This window comes from Oreochromis aureus, linkage group 12 (assembly GCF_013358895.1).
Source record: "Oreochromis aureus strain Israel breed Guangdong linkage group 12, ZZ_aureus, whole genome shotgun sequence".
Taxonomy (NCBI): domain Eukaryota; kingdom Metazoa; phylum Chordata; class Actinopteri; order Cichliformes; family Cichlidae; genus Oreochromis; species Oreochromis aureus.
In genome coordinates this window covers 24,231,662-24,255,788 of record NC_052953.1, presented here as the reverse complement: position 1 = coordinate 24,255,788, position 24,127 = coordinate 24,231,662, and the positions used below count along the sequence as shown (strand labels likewise).

The 24,127-nt window shown below is 38.9% G+C and overlaps 1 protein-coding gene across 3 annotated transcripts in view; it reads left to right on the top strand.

The window, feature by feature from the left end:
- Positions 1–447: 447 nt before the first annotated feature.
- The window catches only part of LOC116313913 (GDNF family receptor alpha-2-like), a 70,576-nt gene continuing 46,896 nt past the window's right edge, over positions 448–24,127 (top strand). For all 3 annotated transcript variants that reach the window (XM_039621274.1, XM_031731754.2, XM_031731755.2), the window contains exons 1-3: positions 448–1,079; positions 2,364–2,720; positions 17,630–17,716. In XM_039621274.1, the coding sequence (XP_039477208.1) occupies positions 1,028–1,079; positions 2,364–2,720; positions 17,630–17,716 (496 nt within the window). In that variant the 5' untranslated portion in view covers positions 448–1,027. The remainder of the gene's footprint in view (positions 1,080–2,363; positions 2,721–17,629; positions 17,717–24,127) is intronic.

Genomic DNA, 24,127 nt, shown 5'->3' with positions numbered 1-24,127 from the left:
GAAAAAAGCCAAGGCATTTATTATTCCTTCATAATTCTTTCCTTGATCAGTTGCAGTTGTGGCCTCGCTTCCCTTCAGCTGCACATTGAACAGAACTGTAAAGAATCTCTTATGGAAAAAAAGATAGTATTCATGTAAGAGGGATATTATGAAACACATTCATTGTTCCATTAAAAGCACATGCTTTTAAACACTGGGGCCTGTAGCTCCACGTGGAATCAAAGACATACCACACAGCTCACGTGAGGTCCCTATAATTTCACATACCGTGGACCAGGGGTTAAAGGAATATTGATGATTGCTCTGTGGGATAACATTAATTATGGTCTTCTATGACCGCGTGCCTTCCAGTGAAAGCACTCACCAGCAGCGCCCTCTGCTGGCCCACGGGAGCCCCGCTTTATAAAGTGCTGCGATGCCTCGACACGCATGCAGTCAGTGGGAAAGAAGCGTTCCCTCCCTTCTTGAGCGCGCAGCTTTTTGAGGGAACCACCGGTGAGGGGGGAAAAACCAGTCAGCGTTTTGTAGGACTTTCAGATGAGTTCTTCTGCCTCCTTAGAAATACTGACATAGCTATCACAGACCGCTTTGCGCCAGTTTAAGGACTGTTTTAGGGACAATTTGTCTACAAGAGCCAACTGGAGCGGGCAGCTCTTATAATGCGGAGAGATCAAGTCTCAGTAGTTTGTCGGTATGAACGCAGCGCAGACGGACCCTGAGTAACTGCTCTTACGGATTGACTGCTTGTTTGATTGCCATTTGATCTTTTTTCCCCAGTGTCAAGGGATTTTTTTTTCCTTTGTCGTGATTTGTCCATTATTAAAATATAAAATAAAATTGTGGATTACTTTTTTGGGGATTCGAGGATATTTTTGGAGCTGCATGTTTCTTTTAAAATTTGAATGAGGGTTTTTTACAGTTATCCTGCGCCTGGGTCACGGATCCGGAGAGAGGAATTAATCCTTGAAAAGGTGGAAATATTCGTGTAATTGTAGCACAACTCATCCTTCTTGCGGCTGAGTCCAAAATGAAGTCTGTCACTGTGTGGATGTGCGTCTGCACCCTTGTTCTGCTCCCAGGTAAGAAGTTCCATTTGAGAATCACTCTCAGCCGTGCACATTAGGACATTAGTGATGATGTACACAACTGTGGCAGGGATTTTCTGTTATTTTACCACTTTAAAAAAAATATATATACTGGAGTTGTTGTAGAACAGCAGGTAATCCCCTCTTTAAAAATAAAAATAAAGATGAATTATGTATAGCTGGTATCTGATGGCTTTCTTCTTATATTGGGTTTGATTTTGATTAGACTATGTTCGATTTTCACCCAAAGCTACAAACCGAACTTGGTCTATGCGAGTGAGTCGTTTGCAGCCCACATAACACACTCACAGCTTCCACAGTGAAAGAAGGGCTCATTATTGTAACGAGAAAACACAGCTTTCAGTCAGCCAAAAATATTGCACAAGAATAATATATATATGTAATTTTTGCTAGTTAGTTGAACATGACGGAATCCAACACCACCACCACCACAAATCGTCATCACCATCATTATGATCACACTAGCATTTTCAGTATGTTCCCCCAAACGCATGCATTCGCATTTAAATGACATACCTGACGGGCTGACTGACAGCCTCACAATAATTTAACGTTTAACTTTATGTAAGTCTTTTCTGACCCGCTGCTCTCCGGTTGATGTTGTTCTTCCCCTGATCTAAATGCACAACATCCCCACAAGGGGTCTCTCTTGTCATTTCACCAGAACTCTGTGTACTTAGCTTCGCGTGTGTGAAGGTGCGTTTCAATCTTAACTCTTGTCAAATGGCAACACTTGAGACTTGCTCTGTGGATTACTGTTTACTCTGTGTAAGCTCATTTTCTGCTTACCTAGATGTAAATTAAGTGTAGTCCTTGGCATGATATAATTAGATATTATTCAGTGATTGGATATTCCCTTGGTTAGATTTAATAAGAATCTGAAGCATGCAGTCTAGTTCTCTTTTGCTGCATTAAATGCACCAAAAATCTGTCTCGGTAAGCACCTAAATGACCCGCTATAAAGTAAACGAGACATAGCAAAACAATGCATAGGAGGAGTGATTGAGCAATGTGCACCGGAGGAATTACTAACTGGCTTCCTTAAAGATGCTTGGGCAGGTATGGGCCTATAATAGGCTGCAGATCCGGTTGGTTCCCACATACAACTTGTTGCATAAGTGGAACAGAGGATAAAGCATGAAGATAGATAGACAGATACTAGTACACATAAAACACTAAACCCCCAAACATTAATTTGCAGTTTCTCGGTCACCATTCAGTTTTTACCACCACATATTTTTCTTTCTCTCCACATAGATGAGGCAGCAGGTTCCTGGGGTGTTCCCTCAGCTTTGCCAGTGTCTTTGGCTAACAGTGCTCCAGGATCTTCAAGCATCAAACCTGGGCCTGGAGCTCAGCCAGAATGGGTAAACTGCATCGAGGCAAGTGAAATGTGTAACCAGGACCCTCAGTGCAGCTCTTGGTACCGAGTGATGCGCCAGTGCCTTGTGGGCAAGGAGAAAGATGCCATGCTAGATAACAACAGGGAGTGCCAGGCTGCACTGGAAGTGCTGCTGGTTAGCCCTCTGTATAACTGCCGTTGCAAGAGGTCCTTGAAGACGGAGCAGCAGTGTCTACAGATCTACTGGTCTATAAACATGGGACGCAATGAAGGTAGGAGGCAGGTGCTTTCAAGGTCTCACAAAATTCATACTACCAAATTTTAACTGTACATTTTTAGAGTGAGCAATATAATAAAGGTCCACAGTGCCCCTCTTACCCCTCCTTCAGTTCTTTTGCGTGAGCTCTGTGGTCATGTACAGCAAGATGCAAGTAAAAGCAGCTGTTTATTATCCTGTGACAGATATGCAGCATACTTTCATTGATAGCAATGTATGTGACTCACAGTCTAGAGGATTCTGACATTTATTTTTTTATGAATCTACTGACGTCGAGTACCAGTTAGATTGTTTTCCGAGCAAAGACAAGAAGTAACCACACCCACTGTTGATGCCCTATTCCCCAGCGCCCTCTTACAGGGATACCCAGAAGCCCCTGATGAAAAATATATGCTTTCCTACTTTCCTCACCCTCTCAGATGTAATGGAGCTATAATGGGATTACATTAGATGGACCTGTTATGGTAGACTTATTGGTTTTCACCTAAAGTGTTCCATTTTACCTTGTAATTACTTTACAATCATATAGCACAGTGGTCCTTATGTGTCCACTTTTGTGGGACATAAAATCACACTCAAAGGCTGATTTGTTGAAACCCTTTTTAAGACAAGCTTCCTGGATTTTGATTGGATATATCCTAAACCTAAAGCTTTAAAGTTGTGATACACAGAAATAGAACATAGAAGAACGATCCACACCAGAATATAAAGTTAGAGAGCCCTACCTACAACTTTCCCCTCTCAGGCCAACGCCACTGTGATTGGCCAAAATTAAAAAAACATCACTTACATCACTTGAGACTCAAAGTACCAGAATGTCCTCCGGTTTACCCATTTTACTGCCATGCCTTAGCTCTTGTTTGGTCATTTTCCCTCTATACATTACTTTATATTACCTCAACAGATCTGATTTGAAGATTTCTGCAATTGGCCAAAGTTTACATACAGAATTAATTTCTTAAAACATAAGAAAAAAGAGGCCGGACGTGTGCAGAAGCTTAACACCCTCTCAGATTATATCAGTAACCATATGCTCAAAGTTTTTTATGTTCTTTTCTTGTCCAGTGTCACTAAAAGTGTGTTTCCCATTCCACATCAAGGGTAAAAAACATGCAAGCCTTATATTAGGACAAATCTGTCTGCTGGAGATGTAGCACCCTAGAGATCAGCCTAAAGGGGAACCCTAACCCAAGTGTGATATTTGTTAATACATCTGATCAAATTCTATTTGGCAGATCCCAAGCGTCCATGTAAGCATGGAGCACATAACGTACTCAGCTGTTTTGACACGTGGGGTAATGGTGGAGACATTTCAAAGTCTCCGAGCTTTGAGCATTTGGGGCTTTTGTGTGGTGATCTGTGAAGTGATTCGCCAGGCTGACTACTCATAGCGCCAGTTACACTTCATCAGACTTGTGGCAGCAGAGGGTCCCTGACATGAGTTCAAGGGAAATGTGATGACATGGATGTTCCTCAGGCCCTGTGTCTCGCTTCCTGTCTTCTTCTCTTTTTCTAAATGTAATGATCTTTCTGTTCTCCCACTGCGCCTCATTTGTGCCCCCACCTTCTCCTTTCCCCAACAAATAGCCGCACCAGTCAATGGGTTTGAATGCGTCATGTAAGTTGCCTGGGCTGTCAAGAATAGAGACCTCCCATGCCTCCAGTGTGTCCTTCATAGAGCATGTGCATCTGAAGAATACTTTCAGCGGTGTCCCATTTTGGCCCTGTCACCCTTAGAGATAAAACCTGCTTTAACACAAACAAAAAGCTCTTACAGTGCAGCTTTAATCTAATCACGATCCATTGTGCAGTCAAGCAGGCTTTTGTTAACTGGAAACAATCTGTGTACAACATCCATCTCTGGAAACAAACACGAAAAGCTGAATCCCAGCAGACCCTCATGAAGTGGTGCTAAACCACTTAAAAACTGTGTGGATAAAACAGGATGGTTTGATGTCATGTAGCTTATAGTGTTATGTAGCTTTGGAAGATTTCTTTGCTGCATTAATACGGAGAAACAATTGGAGAAAAATCTGAATAGAAATGGACTAGGATTCAAAGAAATGTAGCTAGACAAGGTCAAAGGATATGAATGGCCAACAGGAAGAGAGATGAGATTTTTAAAGTGCTGTGTAATTTCTACTGATGTGATGAGCATGGATACGGCATAGAGAATGTGTTTAATACTTTGTCAATACACAAAGGTCAATATATATATTTATATCTCAGAAAGTGTAGGAATCCATAAAGAAATCTTATTGTAGCTAGAATTTGCTATGTTTTGCATGACCTGTGTTAGCCAGGGACATGAACCTGGCCTGCAGGCTTGAGAGCTAAACCATTTTGTCAGTGAATAGAAAGCTGATGAGGACCAAGGATGGACTGGGATTGACACAACATCCTGCTCTCCTTTCACAAACCTCCCACAGATACTTCACTGCCTCAGGCAAGGTTAACCCACTATCCCAGCTTTCTGGGAGTAAAGACCTCTTCTCAGTATATCATTGTAAATATATGTAGATATCATTTAAAATTAAATGTGTGGTCTTAAGTCACAAAAGACTGTTTCGTGATCCCAATGCCTGACAGTGGTTTGATGCACAGCCTAGGATCTGTGAACCCCTACTCAGTTTAGCCGAGTGTCTGTGAAGTAATTCCAGGGATGCATTTAGTTACATCTACAGTAAGTAGCTGCTTTGCAAAGGTTAACTTAGAACAAGGAGGTTTTTTTTCCCTCTACTGCTCAACAGAAAAAAACATATTTGTAACCAAAAAGCATTTTGTTCACTCTGTTGAGTCAGTTGCATTTTCTAATGCTTGTAAATGCCTTGAAGAGAAATGTTTTATCTTTGTACTTTATAGATCATAGCAGTATTATTGCTTATCAGCTATATGAGTGAGTTGGTCTACCCTACCAACAGGTTCTTTGATATGAAACTGCTTGGAAAATGTGAAAAAGGTGCTGGGATTTATTGAAACATAGACATACATGAAATACAGTGTATATGGCAAAAGCAGAGTTTTTACATTCTAACAAGCTTGAAAGTCTATATTTGGTATGACCACCTTTATTAGTCAACACAGCCTGAACTCTCTTAGGCAAGCTTTTTTGTCATTTATTTCTTTAAGTAGTCTTCAGAAATAGATATCCAGGATTCTTGAAGGACATTCACAGCTTTTTTGGATGTAGGTTGCATTTTGTTTCATTCTCTGTCAAGATGATCCCACACTGCTTCAATAATGTTCAGATCCAGATTTTTGGGGAGGCCAATCCATGACTGATAGTGTTCACTTGTGAGGGGTTTTTTTTTCTGTGAAAGTATGTTTTCACTGCATTGACAGTATGTTTGGGATCTTTGACTCTCACTGTTGTAACTAACCCTAACCCGCACAACATGTCGATATATGTCAGGTTTTTGGCTCTTTGGGAATCACTTTGTTGGTGTTAAAATACCAGAGGTGAAAAGTAGCGAAGTACAAATACTTTTGTTACTGTAATTTACAGTAATTTTTAAGTACTTTACTTAACAATTGATTTTCTGATAACTTTTTACTTTTATTACCTACATTTTTAAACAAATAGCTGTACTTTCTGCATCTTACATTTTCAAAACAGGCTCTAGGTTCAACGGTATAACTTGTAGCCTTTGTACTCAGAGTTAAAGTGGGCCAGAAGGAGTGCAGGTGTCCCTAATTGTGGGCTCAGTACTTTAGCATTTCGCTAGAACAGGTTCAAGCATAAAGGAAGTAAAGTTTTTTAACTGTCAGGTAATTTCAAATGCAACATTTCTATCAGCTCAACAAACGTAAGCAAACACACAAACTACTTGCCGCAATTTGTCGCACAGTGTGCTGCTAGCTAAAGGTTCAGTTGCTGTGATTCCCAGGGAGGGAGAAAAGTGCAAGCAAACTGGAGAAAGATGTAAGAAATGTGGTGATGTCCTATAGATTGTCCACTGCAGTGGACACCATACTGTCCACTCCAGGTGTGAAGCCGGAACCAGACAAAACACAAGGCATCAGAGATATAGGAGAGCCATCAAACACAGGAGAAGTTTGCAGGTTCCTTGGGATGGTCAATCAGCTCGGGAAATTCATCCCAGGATTGGCTGAAAAAGACACTAACCACTATCCACTGTGTGATCTATTGTCGAAGACAAATCAGTGGGTTTGGGACACTGCACAACAGTCTGCCTTTGCTCAATTTAAGAGAAATCTTACTTCAGCTCCACTTCTGTCACTATATGACACCAAGAAAGAGCTGAAATTTTCAGCAGATGCATCTTTGTATGGCCTTGGGCAGTCCTTCTACAGAGAGAGTGTGACCAGTGGAGACCAGTAACCTGTGCATCTCACTCTATGACAGAGAAAAAGCAGAGGTATGTGCAAGTGGAGAAAGAGGCTTTGGGCCTGATATGGGGCTGTGAAGGGTTCAGAGGCTTTCTCATTGGAGGACATTTTCCACTAGAGATGGATTACAAGCCTCTTGTCATTTTGTTAGGTCACCAGATTAACTTCCACCCAGAGTCCAACAGTTTTGTCTCAGACTAATGAGATACAGCTACTCTACCTGATTACAGCAGAGTGAAACAACTGCACACCAGTCACCCAACAACGAAGTTTGAAAGACAGTGGCAAAGGTTAATGGAGGACAGTTCAAAGAAGATACCATTTGTGCGGAGATCGTGTCCTTGTGCCAGAGAGGCTGACCAGACAGCAACCAACGCTCAGGCCCAGCAAAAGCATTGGCCAGAAACGGCTTTACTCACTGTCCATGATGGTTTGCTGCTAAAAGACTCCAGATTGGTCATCTCGACGGCCATGCCTGACAAGCAGTATGGTGGCCAGGCATAGGCAGACAAATAGGTGAATTGGTGAGAAACAACATGTCTCAAAGAACGTGTAACGCTAGTAGAGCTACTGATGCCCAGTGAGCTTCTAGACAGGTCACGACAGAAAGTGGCTGCAGATTTGTTCAACTTGAATGGCAGCAACTATCTATTAGTGAGCCCATATTCCCACACTTTTGGAGTTTTGGTATTTCCTTGTAGACTGTATTTGGAATATCAATTAAACTACCTGGTTTGTATTTGTCTTACATTCTTAAAATCTATTAAAAATTGTTTTGTTTCACTCTCAGCTGTCAGTTAGTCCTCAGGAAACCATAAACCACCAAATGCAAATTTCAGCATCAAAGTCACAGAACCACTAAACTTATTAAAATTCAGCCTCTACAACACATGAATGTGTGGACAAAATTTAAGCATACACACACAAACACACAAATCACTGATATGTGAAAAACCTTTTTGATGTGTGTGGAAAATTTCTGTGTATGTGAGAGAAAACAGACCTCAAACCACTGAATGAAGCATGTCTGCAGACATAAAGATAATGAAGAGATGCTGCTGCTGGGAAAGTGTACGAAATAGATAAAAATCATTTCATCCATGCATATGTGTGTTGCTGAGATGAAGACACAAGCATGAGTGTTCGAGTGAACGTCTCTTTCTAAAATGGCAGATTATGAAGTCAAAGAGAAAAAGACTTCAGCATGAAAACAGCCTGCAGAGCATCCACACTTTTGAAACTCTGTAATCTATTAAATGTGTGTGCTGCGACGTTATTTCGCAGGCAAAGACATACTTTTGAAATTGCACTTACATCTTAAAACATTTTCATGCTTTTCATGTTTTGGTTATTAAATGTGAATGTTTACCTCTTTGCTTTTAAAGAAAGATAGGTCATTGTAACACTTGAGATCAAAGCTGGGCCGTATGCAGCTACCCTGGATCTAAATGGAGAGAGCTATGGTTAAAGAAGTCTGAATTCAATAGTCAGAAGATGCTTTGACTGAACTATATGAGGTCCACTCGTGCTTTATATTTAATTTAATTAACTGCCATTTATCAAGAAAATATAACTGTTGAGATTTCTAATCTCATCTCTTCAGAAATCTCTTTAACTAGCAGCATATCTAGTCTTGTCCAAGATATGCTAATATGTAAGAATTTGTACCAATGTGAGACGAAATGGAGCTCAAACAACTGAAACCAACATGTCTTCATACAGATAATGAAGGCTAACGAAGAGATGTTGCTCGAAAACTATAACATAAGATAAAATGGTGTGTTTTTATCTGTCCAGATACTTATGGCCTAAACTGTATTTTGTGTGGATGGTTTACACGTAGGTCTTAGATGGATTAACAATTATGGTAGCTACCTTTTAAGTCAAGTGTTGAAAACAATGTAAAAAAGGAAAATGTGTGTGAGAGTGTGCGCACACACTCATACACACACACACACACACACACACACACACACACACACACAAGACATTATGCGAATATTCTGTTTTTTTATTTGAGATTCCTGAGTTTAGACATTTAAAATACATAATTCCACTCTTCAAGTGATTAAAGAATATGAGCTTTCAATATTCATTCAGATGTTTTGTCATTATTTTTGTCATTAGTCAGCTTTTTCTAATATACATTTAAAAGATATTCAGCTACTTTCCAGCTTTGAAACTTCTTCTTCTGTGTGAATTTTAACTTTCTAACTGTTCTGCACTTTGGCTTTCAGGTGTCTGATTTGGTGTATTTCAGCTCATTCTCTCATTAGCATTCTCTAATTTATTATGACTTTATTTTATTTTTATTATTGCACAGTGGCTGTGGTCCTTATGGCCAGTACTGGGTTATATCAAATGTAGTAGAATTTGCATTTAAGCTGATGATGCATAGATTAATTCACTGAATTCCACCCCTATGCCATCTGTATACAGTCTAGTGTAAAGATAATATACACTATACAGTGTAGGGAGTGGAAATCAGCCAAGATATACAGCATTTCTATACTTTTGCAACCAAAATACAATTTTATGTCTGTCAAACTGTGTTATCTTTGACATTGATGTAGATTCAGGTAAAGAGATGGGAACAAATTGTGTGTTTTTGCGACAGGCTGCTAGTAATAAAGTATCTAAAAACTGGTTCTTTGCTAAATTACCTGTTGTGCGTAGACACAACACTGCTTCATCGCATAAGTGAGGTGAGTTTTCAGTGCTTCAGTAATTCATAGGTCAATGTCAAGTGGCTTAACAAAGAAAAGAAAAAAAATATTCCTCTGAAAGTGTGTGTGTGTTTTCACCTCCCTGAGAAATTAGTATTGGCATCGGCATAAAGAATGTGGACCTCATTAATTACAACAACAGCATGCACTGATACACCGTGCTTATTTTCAACAAATCTCTTACAGTGCTGACAGTTTTGGGCTTTTACTGCTTTCTACATCTGGTTTCATAACTGCCTATATCTTGTATTGAAGATTATTTTGTTTGACTACGTTGGGCTGTTCATTAAACTCAAAAATCTTGTACGGTAAAGCTGCTGCAGATTCAGATATTAGATACATATTTAATAACTTCCAAAATGTATCAGGAAAATATAATTGCAAGACAGATTCATAGCGAAAGCGTGTTCACGACGGTTCCTAAAAGAGACTTTAATTTCAGTAATCACATCATATTTAGGGAATAGCATAACTGGTCCTTAAACTTGACACAGTTAGGTTGTTTCTTATGTTACCTAAGTCGTTCAGTTATCTGTAAAATGTGCAGAGGCAAAGCCATCAAAAGACCTTGGTTTGTGTGGGAGAAAACAAGCTTCCCCACCAAGGTGTCACGTTTTTCATCACTGACAGTTGAAGCCATCAAATGTTGGTGCGGATGTGGATCGTGGCAGGAATCCTGGAAATCCAGATGGTAGCCAGTGATAGTACTTTTTGTCTAATAAGTGTTACTGTGGGTGATATTTGAAGCTTCTCCTCTGTTGTTCAAACACTCAAAAATATCTATCTGTGTGATGATGTTTTTTTCTATAATAACAATGTAGACTCACTAACAAAGAAAAAAGAAAGAAAACACCAGCTGCTATGTTTTCACCTTGGATTCATTGAGGACAATAAGGGAATATTGGATGTTTTCGTTTGTTTGTTTTTTTTAGATAACCAGTAGCCGAGCAACAGCAGTCAGTAAGTGTAATGTCTGGTTTGTGTTGCCACTTATTTCAGACTGATGATGGGGTTCGTGCTTTAGCCCTCAATGTTAAACTGTGTGACATCCACCCTTTCGCACTTCCCCCACATAGCTCTTTCAGCCTTAAAACTGAAAATGTCAACGTATTTGACACTATATCCAGAGACTTTAAAGTTAAACATTGACCGAGTCAAACCCAGACTCACCATGAGATAGCCTGACGGAAAGGCTGTCAAGCTGAAGTATGTTCTTTGTCCATGAGATGTGACTGTAAATTACAATCCAAGTGAGTGTGACCAGTGTTTCAAAGTTGACAATGCGTGTTAAAAAAGTGCGCCGAGGCTGAGAAAACATACAAAGAGCCTCGACAAAGTGACAGCAACATGATTCATAACCGTCATCTAGTGCTGCTTGATGTGTCTTCTTGAAATATCAGCAAGCTGACACATCTCAGCAGGTGTTTAACTACACTTCTGAAACATTTTACATTTCACGCCATGTCCCTACCCTTGTGAATGTGGTGGGATAACAAGGCCATGGAGCCAGAATGTGAGGCCACATCTCCCCAAACCTCCCTGTTTGTCTTAAAATCTTGAAAATCTTTTTTAATCATCGGTGGTAGGGTAAATGGTGTCATGTTAATTGTGTTTTCTCACAGAAGATGGCAGCTGAATTCAATGCGTCAGTGCAACTGTCCTTAATGGATAATGGATGGATTCTGCTTTGAATGGGCCCGTGTCAGTGTAAGGCGTGTGAGTCTGTGCAGGACTCTTGAATCCATAAAAGAAGTAATTAAGAAAGAAATGTTGGCTGCGACACAGGGGAATATTGCATAGGTGGCTCTCAATTATGCTCCAGGGCTCGTGTGAATATTGCACAATTGAAGATTTAAACAATAAGTTCCATACCTCTAACATACACATTTTTTCCCCAACCTCAGCTGTGAAATCACACCCTGGCCCTCAAAGCAGGAACCTTTGTGAATACCATTCATAGCAATTTAATTAGCTAACTTTCTCTTCAGTGAGAGTAAGGAGGGCTCCATTAGTTTGTTCCACCTCATTGTGAGAGGAGTCTTTACATGAAATGACGAGAATGCCGCAATTTTGTGGAGTAATTTATTTTCTCCACTTTTATGAACGTCAGCATTGCAAAGGTCACTTGCTTAATATGTCGCTACATCATTCTGATGCCACAGGGCGGCCCCTAATGCTGCGGGACGTTACACGAAATGGACAATGTGAGAATGCCGTGGACATCATGATAGACTTCGGTGGTGAAGAGGAGTAATGGAGAGAGCAAGAGAGAAGACAGGAGGCGAGGGCAAGAAGCGAGGACAGGATGGTAGATAAATAATGAGGGGGCAAGGAAACTTAAGAGAGAGACGGAGAAGGAGTGAGAAGAAGAGAGAGAGAGTCATGGAGGGTGCTACAGGAGGAAGGGGGGTGGCAGTTGCAAAGGTACACAGTATTCCTGGGTGAAACCATCATTACTATGAGCAATGGTAGCAGTCACTGGCCATTACCTTAGCCATCCACTGTCATAAGCAGAACATTTTTCCAACCTGCCCTGCATGTCAGGGGATACGGCGAGCAGGCTCTTGCATGCTGAATGTGTCCTCTTTGCTTTCTCCCTCCCTGAGCTGGAGACCCGTACTCACTAGGTAGCCGCTTCATCATCAGAGGAAGGGACCTGTCGATAGATCCTGTGTGTGATCAATACGGTCTTTCACAGCTTTCCCTCCTTGTCCTTTTCATCCTTCCTTCTCCCCTAGCATCTTTCATCCCCAAATGTGAAAGGGATCAGTGAAACAGGATGACAAAACAGACACTGTTTGTCCTGGTAAATCTGTCTAATGATTTTCTGTACTGTAAGGTGAACTGGCCGAAAATTACTCCCATTCACTTTGAGCCTAGTATAGAGTGTGACAGTGCAGCTGAAATGAGGGCCGGGTAGTGGGGTTTAGATTAGCCTTTTATAGCGGAGTGAGTTCTCTAGGTTCTCTATCAGAGGCGGGAGTGAGTGGCGGGCCTTTCTGCTCTTTGAATACTGTCATGATGTGGGCATTAAGACTCACTCCTGCAGAAAGGTTCACAGAGGTGCTGAATGAATGCGCATCATAGAAGTCAACTATGAGGCGCGGTGGCCTCTTTTTCTCTCTATCGCTCGCCTTTAACTCTGCTCATAAAATAGCTACTTGCTTTTTTCCCTCTGTCTTCCATATAGAGGAATTCAAAGCAGAAGAAACGAGTCCTATGTTTTTTATAGCCATACCTTACTTAATAACCAGATTGTCTATTCAGCAGCTCTAAATATCTTTACAGTGAGTATTTATGTTGCTTCATATTGAGTACTTAAGTCTTACTATTGTAAATTTGGATCTTGTATCACCTACAAAGTGTGTGAAAGAATTAGTCACTGTTTTTCCCTATCAATATTCAACATTTAGCACCTGGCACCAAGCATAGTGATGATTTAGGTAAGTGAGAGTGTAACGCTTTTTTTATTAACATTGCATTCACATAGCCAAAGGGAAGGCTGAAAAAATTCAGCATTCATTTTTTTTCTCTTTTTTTAGATGTGTTTGCCCAACACGCCACGCTGGATTGAAATTGTGACTTGAAATATTATTCTGAGCTAATCCAATATTCTATTTGTATGGTTTGAAATTGAGTTTAAAATGTCAATATAACTTCAAAAGCTGAGCCGTTAACAGAATATACCCTTCAACTTGTGTTTTATTAAGTGCAATTTTTAAAAAAAATGCGTTTGTGGTACTACTTGTCTTTGTGGAGATGAACACATAATAGGAGGAAATATTAATGCATTTTATTATAATGTGATTAAAAAAAGTGTTTTTTCTTATTAATTTCTAAAAGTGTTCTCTAAGATATGAAAGGAGCCCAGGCTGGCACGCCTAAACTCCACAGACAGCTCATTTACAAACTTTTCAAGCTCTGACAGCAGAGGCTTGGTTACATGCAAGCTGAGCGTGTGCAGCAGCCTGCAGAGCTCTGCAGAAGACATCCAGCTGTGCTCCAGGCCGTGCCAAGCTTTGTTTGCAATTAGTCTAAGATATAGTTTTGTTGCATATTCTTATTATAGTAGTGGGAGATAATATGTGTGCAGTATATATGGGTGTTTCCTGCAACACAAACAGAGAACAAGGTGAAATGAATAATAAACTGATGGACAATAACTAAAGGGAAACCTTTAAAAACAGATGGTGAACGACAGTCATGGAAAGCTGGCTTTGCTTCTAGCCATAAACCATTTGCCAAGAATGTCACGAAAAATCCATAGGATAGTTTCCACCTGAAGACTTCAACTTCATTGATAATGCATATGAAAAGAAAGAGTGATGGTACCTAATAGCTTTGTAAGACCCCTTATGGCAGCTACCAGCCCTGTGAACCCACCGGAAGGCATTATTTTTCTCATTCTGTAACTAGGGAAGGGCTGATTGTCTTTCTGAGCTGTTCGGTCATGCTCCATACTGTCAGAGCAAATGAAGTCAAACGGAGGCTTAATTACAGCGATAACTTGTTGCCCTGCGGCTAAAAAACATCTGATCACTAAACAGCTGGGAAGAATTTTCTATTACTTGATGAATGCGTAATTGGGTCCAGGGTGACTGTCAAAGAGCAGTTTTCTTTAAGTACAACAAGGCCTCCTGCTGTGGGATTTCTCAGTCCTAAGGGTGTGTGTGAGATTATAGTGTGTTTTGCAGTTTTATGATTTAGTACGGCTTGTACCATCCATTAGCTACAGCTACTGTTGTGGGTTCACATTATTCTTCCACCAAGGCAAAAGCTGAGGTGGATGTATGCGATCAGAGCCATCTTTCTGTCTGTTTGTTCCTAGTAAGATTACACAAACCTGCCAAAGTGAATTTAATGAGCCTTGAAGGTAGAGCATAAGCCAAAGAGGATCCTACTAAATTTAGGCATAGATTCAGATCGCTTTTAAAAATGCACAATAGGGTATTGACCTTGGTGGATGTTGATCTTTGCGAGTGCCCTTCTAGTTGTTTATAGGATCAGTACAATACACACTGTACAGACACACTCTGTAAAATTTAACGTGCCTAAAATGGCTTGACTCTCGGCTGCCTGTGAAGCTTTCCTACAGTGTAAGACGCTGCCTGAACAAAATAGGAAGCAACCTAATAACAAGTTGTTTTGCTTGTGGCAAAAGATAGGACATGCCTTTTTCCATTTGGCTCTGTTCAGTACAAACTCTTCTTGGTCCACTGAAAGACGAAGCATTACATTTTTCTGTAAATTATTTCCTTCTTTTTTCTTCTTTTTTTTAAATGCACAATAGCGGTAGGTGCTGCTAAAAAAAACATGGAAGGGTGGTAAAGGTGGTTGTTTGCTGTGTAGGTGGTAGTCTTGAACTCTTGAAAGGCTTCAGAGCATTATAGCTTTTGAAGGTAATTGTTGTAATTAGACATACTGCGAGATCTCAAGTTCTGGAACCTCTCGAGTCCTTCTGTCTTGATAGAAATGTAAGGACACGCATGAACAGAGTTGTGAGTGATGCAACTGTGGATAAAAAAACACCATACAGTACATCAGAAAACAGAACTTAGAGTTCTCTATCTCCATGTTATAGTAGTTTAGTCTTTCAAAGGGTTTTCTGCCCCTGATTGTGTTGCTTCTTTCTTCCTCTGCAATTTTGTGCATCTTTTCTTTTCTATTCTTTGTGTCTCTCCCCCTAGCACTATTTTTCTTTCTCTCAAACAAATGTGAGATCCTGAACTGAGCAACATGTCAATAGCTGCGTGTGCTCAAAAAGTGGCCAGCTGAGCTACTCTTTTTTCTTATGATTGCCAGTTCTGATGAAGAGGGGTCATGCAGACATATATAGAAAGCAATGACTGCAGATATGCACTGGTCTGAGTCGGGGTGGTCTTCACTCTGCAGAAAAATGGGGGGAAAATTCCGTTAGTTTTCCCTGTTATTAAAATGTAGCTAATCTGTGTGCATGTGCACATATTTTTGCTAAGGGTGAGGGTTTAACAAATGTATCTTTCATTCCAATGGATATTATCACAAAGCCAGTGTTATCATGGTTGTATTGCTGTCTGCTGATTATTATTATCCAATGATTCATACAGTTTCTTGACCATCAATCCATTCATTGTCTTCCACTTATCCAAGTGAGGGGTTTGGAGCCTATTACAACTGTCACAGGGTTAGAGGTGGGTTTATGCCTTGGACAGGATGCCAGTCTATCACAGTGCTAACACAGAGAGTCAGACAACCATTCACACTCACATTTACACCTACGGCCAATTTAAAATGTTGAAATTTTTAGAGTCTTTGGACTAAATATCTACTCCAAAGACTCCAGAGTCCAGACAGGTCCAAGGCAGCTGGCAGATTTGAGGAAAGGACCTTCTCACTGTGAGGCAACAGTGATAAACACTTGAATTATTGCTTATTGCTTATTATAATTTGCTGTGCAAAGAAGACATAAATACCTCAGTAATAGCAATAATATGGCATACAGGCATACATGCACACACACAGCTTTCTACAATAGTCTTACCTATTATCACAGCAGTTAGCTGAAAGCATTTTTTCAGATTGCATCACATTTTTCTGAAATGCTCGACGAGCGTGCTGATAAACAAAATGCACCGTATCTATTGATTGGATCTACTGATTGGTTGTCCTAGAAGCGTAGTCTTTTACCAACAGGTTACGGATTTTCTCATTTGTAGCAGCGGGCCCCCAAGCCTCCTTCATAACACCCTCGCTGTGTTTCTGTTAGGATCCGAATGCAAAGCTATTACACACTGGAGGGTTTGTCTCAATCACACTGAATGGCTATGAATTTTAAATGTGGGATTAGGGCCTACAGAGAAGCAGGCACATGGGAGAGACTCAGTCAGTTGAGTGCTAATTTTATTTTTTATTTATTTATTTATTTATTTTCATAAAAACAGCTCAGACAACACATTGTTAACAGGAAAGATGCATTGCTTATGCTTTAGTCCTTCAGCTGCTCCCCAAATCAAACCAAAGCAGGCACAAATGCTCCACAAGCAAAGAATTTGATGATGACAAACATCTCTTTTCCTGTTGTGGAGAATCAGAAAATATATTAAGTAAAAATTAAAACAGCAACAGATGCATTCTTGCAAGAGAAATGTCCTTTATTGCAGAGGAGCTGAAGCACTGAGCCACCCCCACAGGGGAATGACCAAAGATAAAGATCTTTTTTCTTTTATACAATATTCAAAACGAGTAAACATTCTTGGAGCTTGGAAGCAATTTCTCATTATCTTATGATATTTACTGCACATCAATTTCCCTTATCTTAGAGATTCTCAGAAATGGAATCATGTTCTTGGCAGTTGGACGCAGTAACATTTTCTTTCATTAACTCTCTTTAAGCATAGTCCATTGAGTTGAAGTGACCAAGGAAGGAATTTGCTGTTATTCCCTTAACTGCATTCCTTACCCAAATTATTTTATCCACAAACAGAATATGAAAATATGACCATACATGGAAAAGATGAGTATTGAGAAACATAATCATTGGTGAGGATGAAAAACGTGTAAAACAAAAATATATCGCTCAAGGAAAATGCTACATTTAAATCAAAGCCATGCTTTCAAATATCTGTTAAAATAAAATCAAAAGAGTTTATTGTTAGTGTTTCTTTGTGTGAGTTGGTAAAGTTTGAGATATGGATTGAATCTTGCTTTATTTTGTGTATATTCTGTGTTATTGGGGGTAAGATGCATTCCTACGTATTGTATATTTTCTGATGATTCAGTTAAGTGTAGAGCTGTGATCTTTTTGAGCGATAACTAATCTTTCTTTTTTTTTTCATCCTTACTGTTTTAGATGAAGACATGGAAGACTTATCTCCGTATGAACCTGTTGCACCCAACTGGCACCCTGACACAAGCCGTCTGGCTTCCATCTCTTCAGGTATCACAATATTTATCTTAACAAAATGATGAATTTATAATAATGCACAGATTTCAAATTTCTTAGCGGATTTTGATTTCTGATTGTTTTAAGTGTTAACATGCCAGGTTTGTTGATTATGATTTTGATTATGATTATGATGTCGGCATATGCCAACAAAAATCTACTTTTCTTTAATCCAAAATATAATTTTTTACATTAAAAGAATTTAATAAACTAAACAGCTCCCGAAATGCAGTAAGTTACAGGATTTTCTCTTACTTAAACAGCTGAAAACTGTACTACTGGAGTTTCTGTACACCCATCATTACCTAACAAAAGCAGTGTATATGCAATAGATATGTACAACAAAACTAATGTCAACTACATCACTTACATCATTTTCCAGTATGTTTCTAACTTCAACAGGCACACAATTCTTCTGTATTTACTTGTCTCCATAATTTTCCTTGTACCTTTATTTGATCCTTGATCCTTTGCTCATGCCGAGGCTGCTAGCTTCTGGCTGGCTCTGAGCGCTGGATAGCTTGAGCCACTTTTCCTTTGTTAGCTTCTTTAAAATGTCCATTCTAGATCAGGTTGATTTAAGTCTTTTTAGGTTTATTGTTACAAATGTTTTACTGGTGGTCACTTCACAGTTTACTTGGTGAACTTTGTGCTCACAAGTATTTATTAGTGTTGGTGTGTGCATGTTGCACATGCAAGAAAGGGACTGGATCATAACTGGAAATACGTGAGCCACTTGTCCTGGCTGAGAATGCAGAACACTGAATGATTGTGGTTCCTGAATGGTCTCTAATAATAATACTGGAAATTTTAGGTTAATAGCTGTTCTGGAGAGAATGCAATATAAGTTTAATAGGGCCTAAAAAATGTGCAGTGGGCTAATCGTTCATCATTGGCCATCTACCAGTTATCTGTCCTTGCCTTTGGATAAATTGGGTGCTTATTGTTTAATCTGTCCAGCATACAGTGGTTTTTTTGGCCGTGTGTGCTAAAGTATACACTTTCAGTGCACCACCCCACAGCTATTGATTGTGCGTTCAGTTTGATTTCCTCTTTGGTTTACTAATTAAACAGCCTGGCCCTCAACAGAAGAGCTTTAGCTTCTCTAATGCACTAGTTACTATGGCCACTCTATCAGTAATCAGTGCAGATCTTAAAAGAGACCGATATAATAATAAATGCATTGCAGAGAAGCATGCATTAGTATAGACGTTACTGGACACAAAAGGATTTCTGTTTAATGCTGGAGCTATAGGCTACACTCACTTGAAAATTCAGTCATTTTCTTTAATTCAGTTCTGACAGAAATTTCCAGAGTATGTTCCTTTTCTGCTTTTTTTTTTTCTTTTTAGCCAAAAGCTATCTACAAACACTGAAGACTGCACATTTTCCTTTTCTCTTTGCTGATGTATCTTCCTTTGTTTTATAACTGGGAGGTACAAGAAAGACACGCTTTTTGCATAATCCCCTTAGCTTTAAATCAGTAGTGCCTTACTTGTTTTTGAAAATAGGCTTGTTTGATATATTGAAAAAGGGAGACCAGAATATATAAAAGTGCTGGCTTTGATTAGTTTGGAGTTTTTAGAGATGATAGAAAACTGCCTTCCCTGTTTTAAGTACATCTAAAAAATTCTGAAAATGTATACTTCTGCCAAGGCTGCACAAACCTCAAAATTTGTTACTTTAATAACAGAAAATGTGACTGAAACATGCACACATGTTTATAGTTATATGAAGTCATTATGTTTTATTTTGGCTTTAGATAAGAAAAAAATGAAATCAAGCTCATGATAGTTGAATTATGATATTTTCAGTTTATGTTGTTTTTGCACCTCCTATAGGCAAAATGCCATTAAATATTAATTTCATCTATATAGCACACATTCACAACAGCAGTTATTTCAGTGGACTTTACATTGTAAGGTTGAGATGTTGCAATATTATACAAAGCTACCCAACAAGTCTGTGTGAGTCCGTTGGCTAGGGATAGTGAAAGGCGAAACCAACAAGAAGAATATTGCAAAACAAAATAATAAAACTTGTCAGACTGGTGGGATCAATAATGGGAGATCGGAATCAGTTAAACATGAAAAAGTATACTAGTAATGCTGCAAGCCTTCGCTCAGGCTTGGCTTCACTTTGTGATGTAAAAACGGTTCGAAAATTAAAGCTAAAAAGGTAATAATATTTATGATATCATAATGACAATAAAACTATATCGATATGAGAGTCAAGAGTCAATCAATTACATGCATAGAGTAATGCCGTTTTAGTTCAAATTTAGTAATAAGAGTTTAAAAAAGGGGGGACGTGAATAAGGGGTCTTTGGTTGTCTTTAGGTCACAACAACATTAAATTTCACTAATTATGGTATGAAGTACAGCATATCTTGCAAAAATACCGCAAAAAGAAGTAACTGAAAAAAATTGCCATTAAAAATGAAGTTTTAAATCATTGTAGTGTCAGTGTGTGTGTGTATGTGTGTGTGTGTGTGAAATACTATTCGGTTGAGTGATAATTAATGGAATTGTGTGTGAATTCCACTAATTAGCTTTTTGATTTACTTCCTCACTCATCCCACTGTTTGTCATTTTCCTCTTCTTTATCATTACAAGGTACTTAATTTTGTTTACTTAAACATCATTTATTTAAAAACTGCCGACATGAGGAGTCATGAAATTGAGTCTGATTGTGGTGGGAGTCTGTTTAAAGCATGTGAATGTTTTTCATAAAAACATTTATGTTGATATAAATAGAATATCAACATCCAGCATCAGCATAAACATGTGCTCTGTGATTGGGGTCAGCCTACTGGCTGACACTACACATAGCTGTTACATGGTGCTTTGCTTGAAGTCAAAGTCGAGTTTTGTTTGCTGAATAAAATAACTTAACCAAATGTTTATCAAATCTAGTTCATTGTTCAAGCAAGAGGAGCCAAATATAAAAGCACGTAGACTGAAGAAAATTTTCAATTTTAATGAAAAATATAAATATATATAAAAAATTGTGGAGAAATTACCTGAAAAGAGACATGCAGGGTGCATGCATACAAATTGGGAGATACACACAGGGAATCATAAGAGAGAAAAGAGAAAAACACAAAGAAAGTGTAAAAAAAAAAACATGGAGATATCCATGGCGCTCATGGCCATCACACTTCTGCCGTCTTCCTAGTTGTTTAATATTCATGGTTCTGTTTTAATTACCTTAATTATTATAATTTAGAAACCCACAATATTTGTTTGTGTCTATAATAATAACCAAGTCTAAGTGTTACATATAAATCCGCCTCCGTGTTCATGTTTTTTGATTCAAGCTCAAAGAGTACACAGTGTTGTCATTCAAGTCATGTAGACTCATTACTAATTGTGATGTTAACCACAGTTGGAGGTAGAAATAACCAATCTCAGCTCACACCATGAAAATAGTGTGACTTTAATACATGTATAAATTACTATTAGCTTGAGAATTTCCCAGTTTAAACAACTTTAATGTCACTTATTGCTAATTAAAGGTAGAGTGGTTTCTTTTTTTGGTTTATTTGAAACAATAATATGTACACTTAAATATACATTGATTATTGTGTAATTATGTCTTCTAACTAATTGATGAATTCTCATAAATTTAACATTAATTCACTAGTGAGGAATGACTGCTGGTCTGTGGAACCCATGATGTTGCCCTGCGATCTTGAATAGTGGTGGAGATGGACATTGTTGTTCCACCTAATCGTGTTTCATGTATGTGGCTAGAGAAGGTGGTGCAAATTTCAATTTGTGTATGGACTTCAGACTTAGGAAACGAAGGATCATACCTATATTTTTTTTAAATCTTGGAATTGGGTCCAAAAACACAAAAAAAGACAACACTACCGCCATCTTAATAAAATCTTATCCTCTTCTTTTTTCCTCACTTAAAGCCTCATTTCCTGAACTGAATTCAGGGCTGTAATACTCAAAACCTTTTATAAACAGACTTATTTATATCCCCAATATTACGACAATTACTTCTTTTCAGCAAATTAGACATGCGATCCTCACGTCTGCCAGACTGCTGACAACAAGCTAGCTAAACAAACAACTGGTTATAAGCTCACATTATTCCAGCTAATGTTAGGCTCAGATATCCTAAAAAAAATCTTATAAACAGTATGATCACATTCTCACATTGTATGAGAGTTTAAGTGTCAGAGTCCAACAATGTTAGAGCGACTTCAAAGAAAGTTTCACTAATGTCGGCTAACAGCAGCTAACAGAGGCTAACAGCAGCTAACAGGGGAAAGAACAGCAGCACTTACCAGAAAAGTTCAAGATATCCTTAACAAGTCACCTCAGTGTCACTGTCAATGAACAAAAGTGAGATTCACTGACTCATTGACTCGTATTGGACTACTTCCACAAAGTTTTACAGCCTCTAGAGCAAATTGGCATAGACACATATTGACAGCTGAGGTAAACTGCAGACTGACAGCCTCACTGCAGATGAACGACAGCCAGAGTTATCTGTCCTACAGCAGCTACCGTAGCTAGGATTATGCACCTGAATTGAGGGGTAAACTAATGACATCTAGTGGAGAGATTTTCCCATACTCTACCTTTAAGAGTTATAACCTGTTGTGAGCTAATTCTTTTTTGTCAAACACATAATAAAACATGCATGGTTACAAAAAAATGAATGAATAAATAAAGAAAAGTTAACAGCTTATAAGTCCAACTCCCTTCCTGAAAGAAAATACAGTACAATGCACCTAGACATATTAAGATACAACAGGGGACTCATTAGTCTATCCATTTTGCTTCAGCTGTTTCCTCTATTCGCTTCAAGGTGAAATATTGGATTTGCTCTCCAAAATCTGTTTAACCGCAAGCTTTCCTCATTATTTATCATTTCTGAGGGCAGGGTAATTGATTGTGGCACTGAGAGAAAACCACAGGCAAACAGATAAGTAATTACACACTTGTTTTATGGAAATACTTCTCACTTTGATTGCTAAACCAAACTAAAGTATTCATAATCATGTCTATAAATGTTCAACTATATAGAGACTTGGGGAATATATGATATCTGGTTAGGATTGTTCTCAGATGAGAACAGGGAAATCTACACCCTCCAAGAGGAAAGGTAGAAAATTGAAAAATAATCTCTGCTATTTTAAAAGTTTTTGTGTGGAAGGGAGATAAGGGACATAAGTGGTGCTAGAATAAAAGAAGAATTCTGTACTACTATATGCACTCACACTGAATTAAAATGAAACAGAACATATGGAGAGTGTTTCTGCATTGCCTCGAGTGATACCTGGAAAACTATTTCACACAAGCTGCTCCTTTTAATGGGACTGTGTAGTCATAGCCTTATTTTGCATATCTTTGAATGCACATGCAGTTTGCTTGCATTGTACACACAGAGACAAAAAAAGACAAAGTGCAAATAGCAAATTTAATCCTGTGGGATCTGTCCCTTGGAATAAGGTCAGTGACTATACTTCTGCCTGTCCATATTTCTTTTTCAGCAACAGTGATGACAATGTACTCGAGTATGGTTTCATCAGAAACACAGAGATGAATTGTGCTCTTCTTGCCCTGGCTTTGCTGGCACTGTGCACCTGCATCAGCAATGTTTCATCACCTTAGTGCTCAGCACAGTTGCATCTCGGGCTGAATAAAGTGTCCTTGTCAACAGCAGTCTCTTTGCTGTGATGGCAGTATGGTGGCATTTACTAAATCCTCCTTTCCTCCGCTGCCATGCACCTTTCATCACAAAAGAGGGATGGTGATTATAGGTTAGTACTAATTTGTAACGTGACAGGCTACAAGCATGCCTCATCACAAAAATGCATATTTTGACTTTGACTGTTTTTGCTGATAATTTGAGGTGGACATAATTAGTGCGATGTCACATAACATGTACTGAAACCCCCTCGAACAAAAGATGGTTGTCAGTCACAAGATAGAGCAGCCAAGATGAAGCTTACCCTGCACGTTGTATCCAGATAGACAACTGTGGCCATAAACTCATCATGAAAGCTTTATCTGAGGTTATAGATCAAGTGAGCAGTGGCGTAATTGTCCCCTAGACAACCGTACAACATGACTTCTTTTGCAACCAGAGCAGTCTCCCCCTGGTGGCCATTGTTTAGAATGCAGGCTTAAGTCACTTTGATGTTGGCTTTTTGTAATTTTGTTTTATGCACAGTGTGTGCGCTGACAGTAAGCTTACTTTGAAAAAAATTATAGTGGGGGAAAAAAGACAGTAAAGTGATCGGATTAATTTTAAAAAATGCTTTTGAATGTGCCAATGAGGAAATTAGGTTAGCAATAAAGTTCTTCGTTGACTTTGTCACTGCTTTAAAGGTACAACTAGTTGTATTTAATGTGACACAGCATAGCTTGGCATAGTTTAACT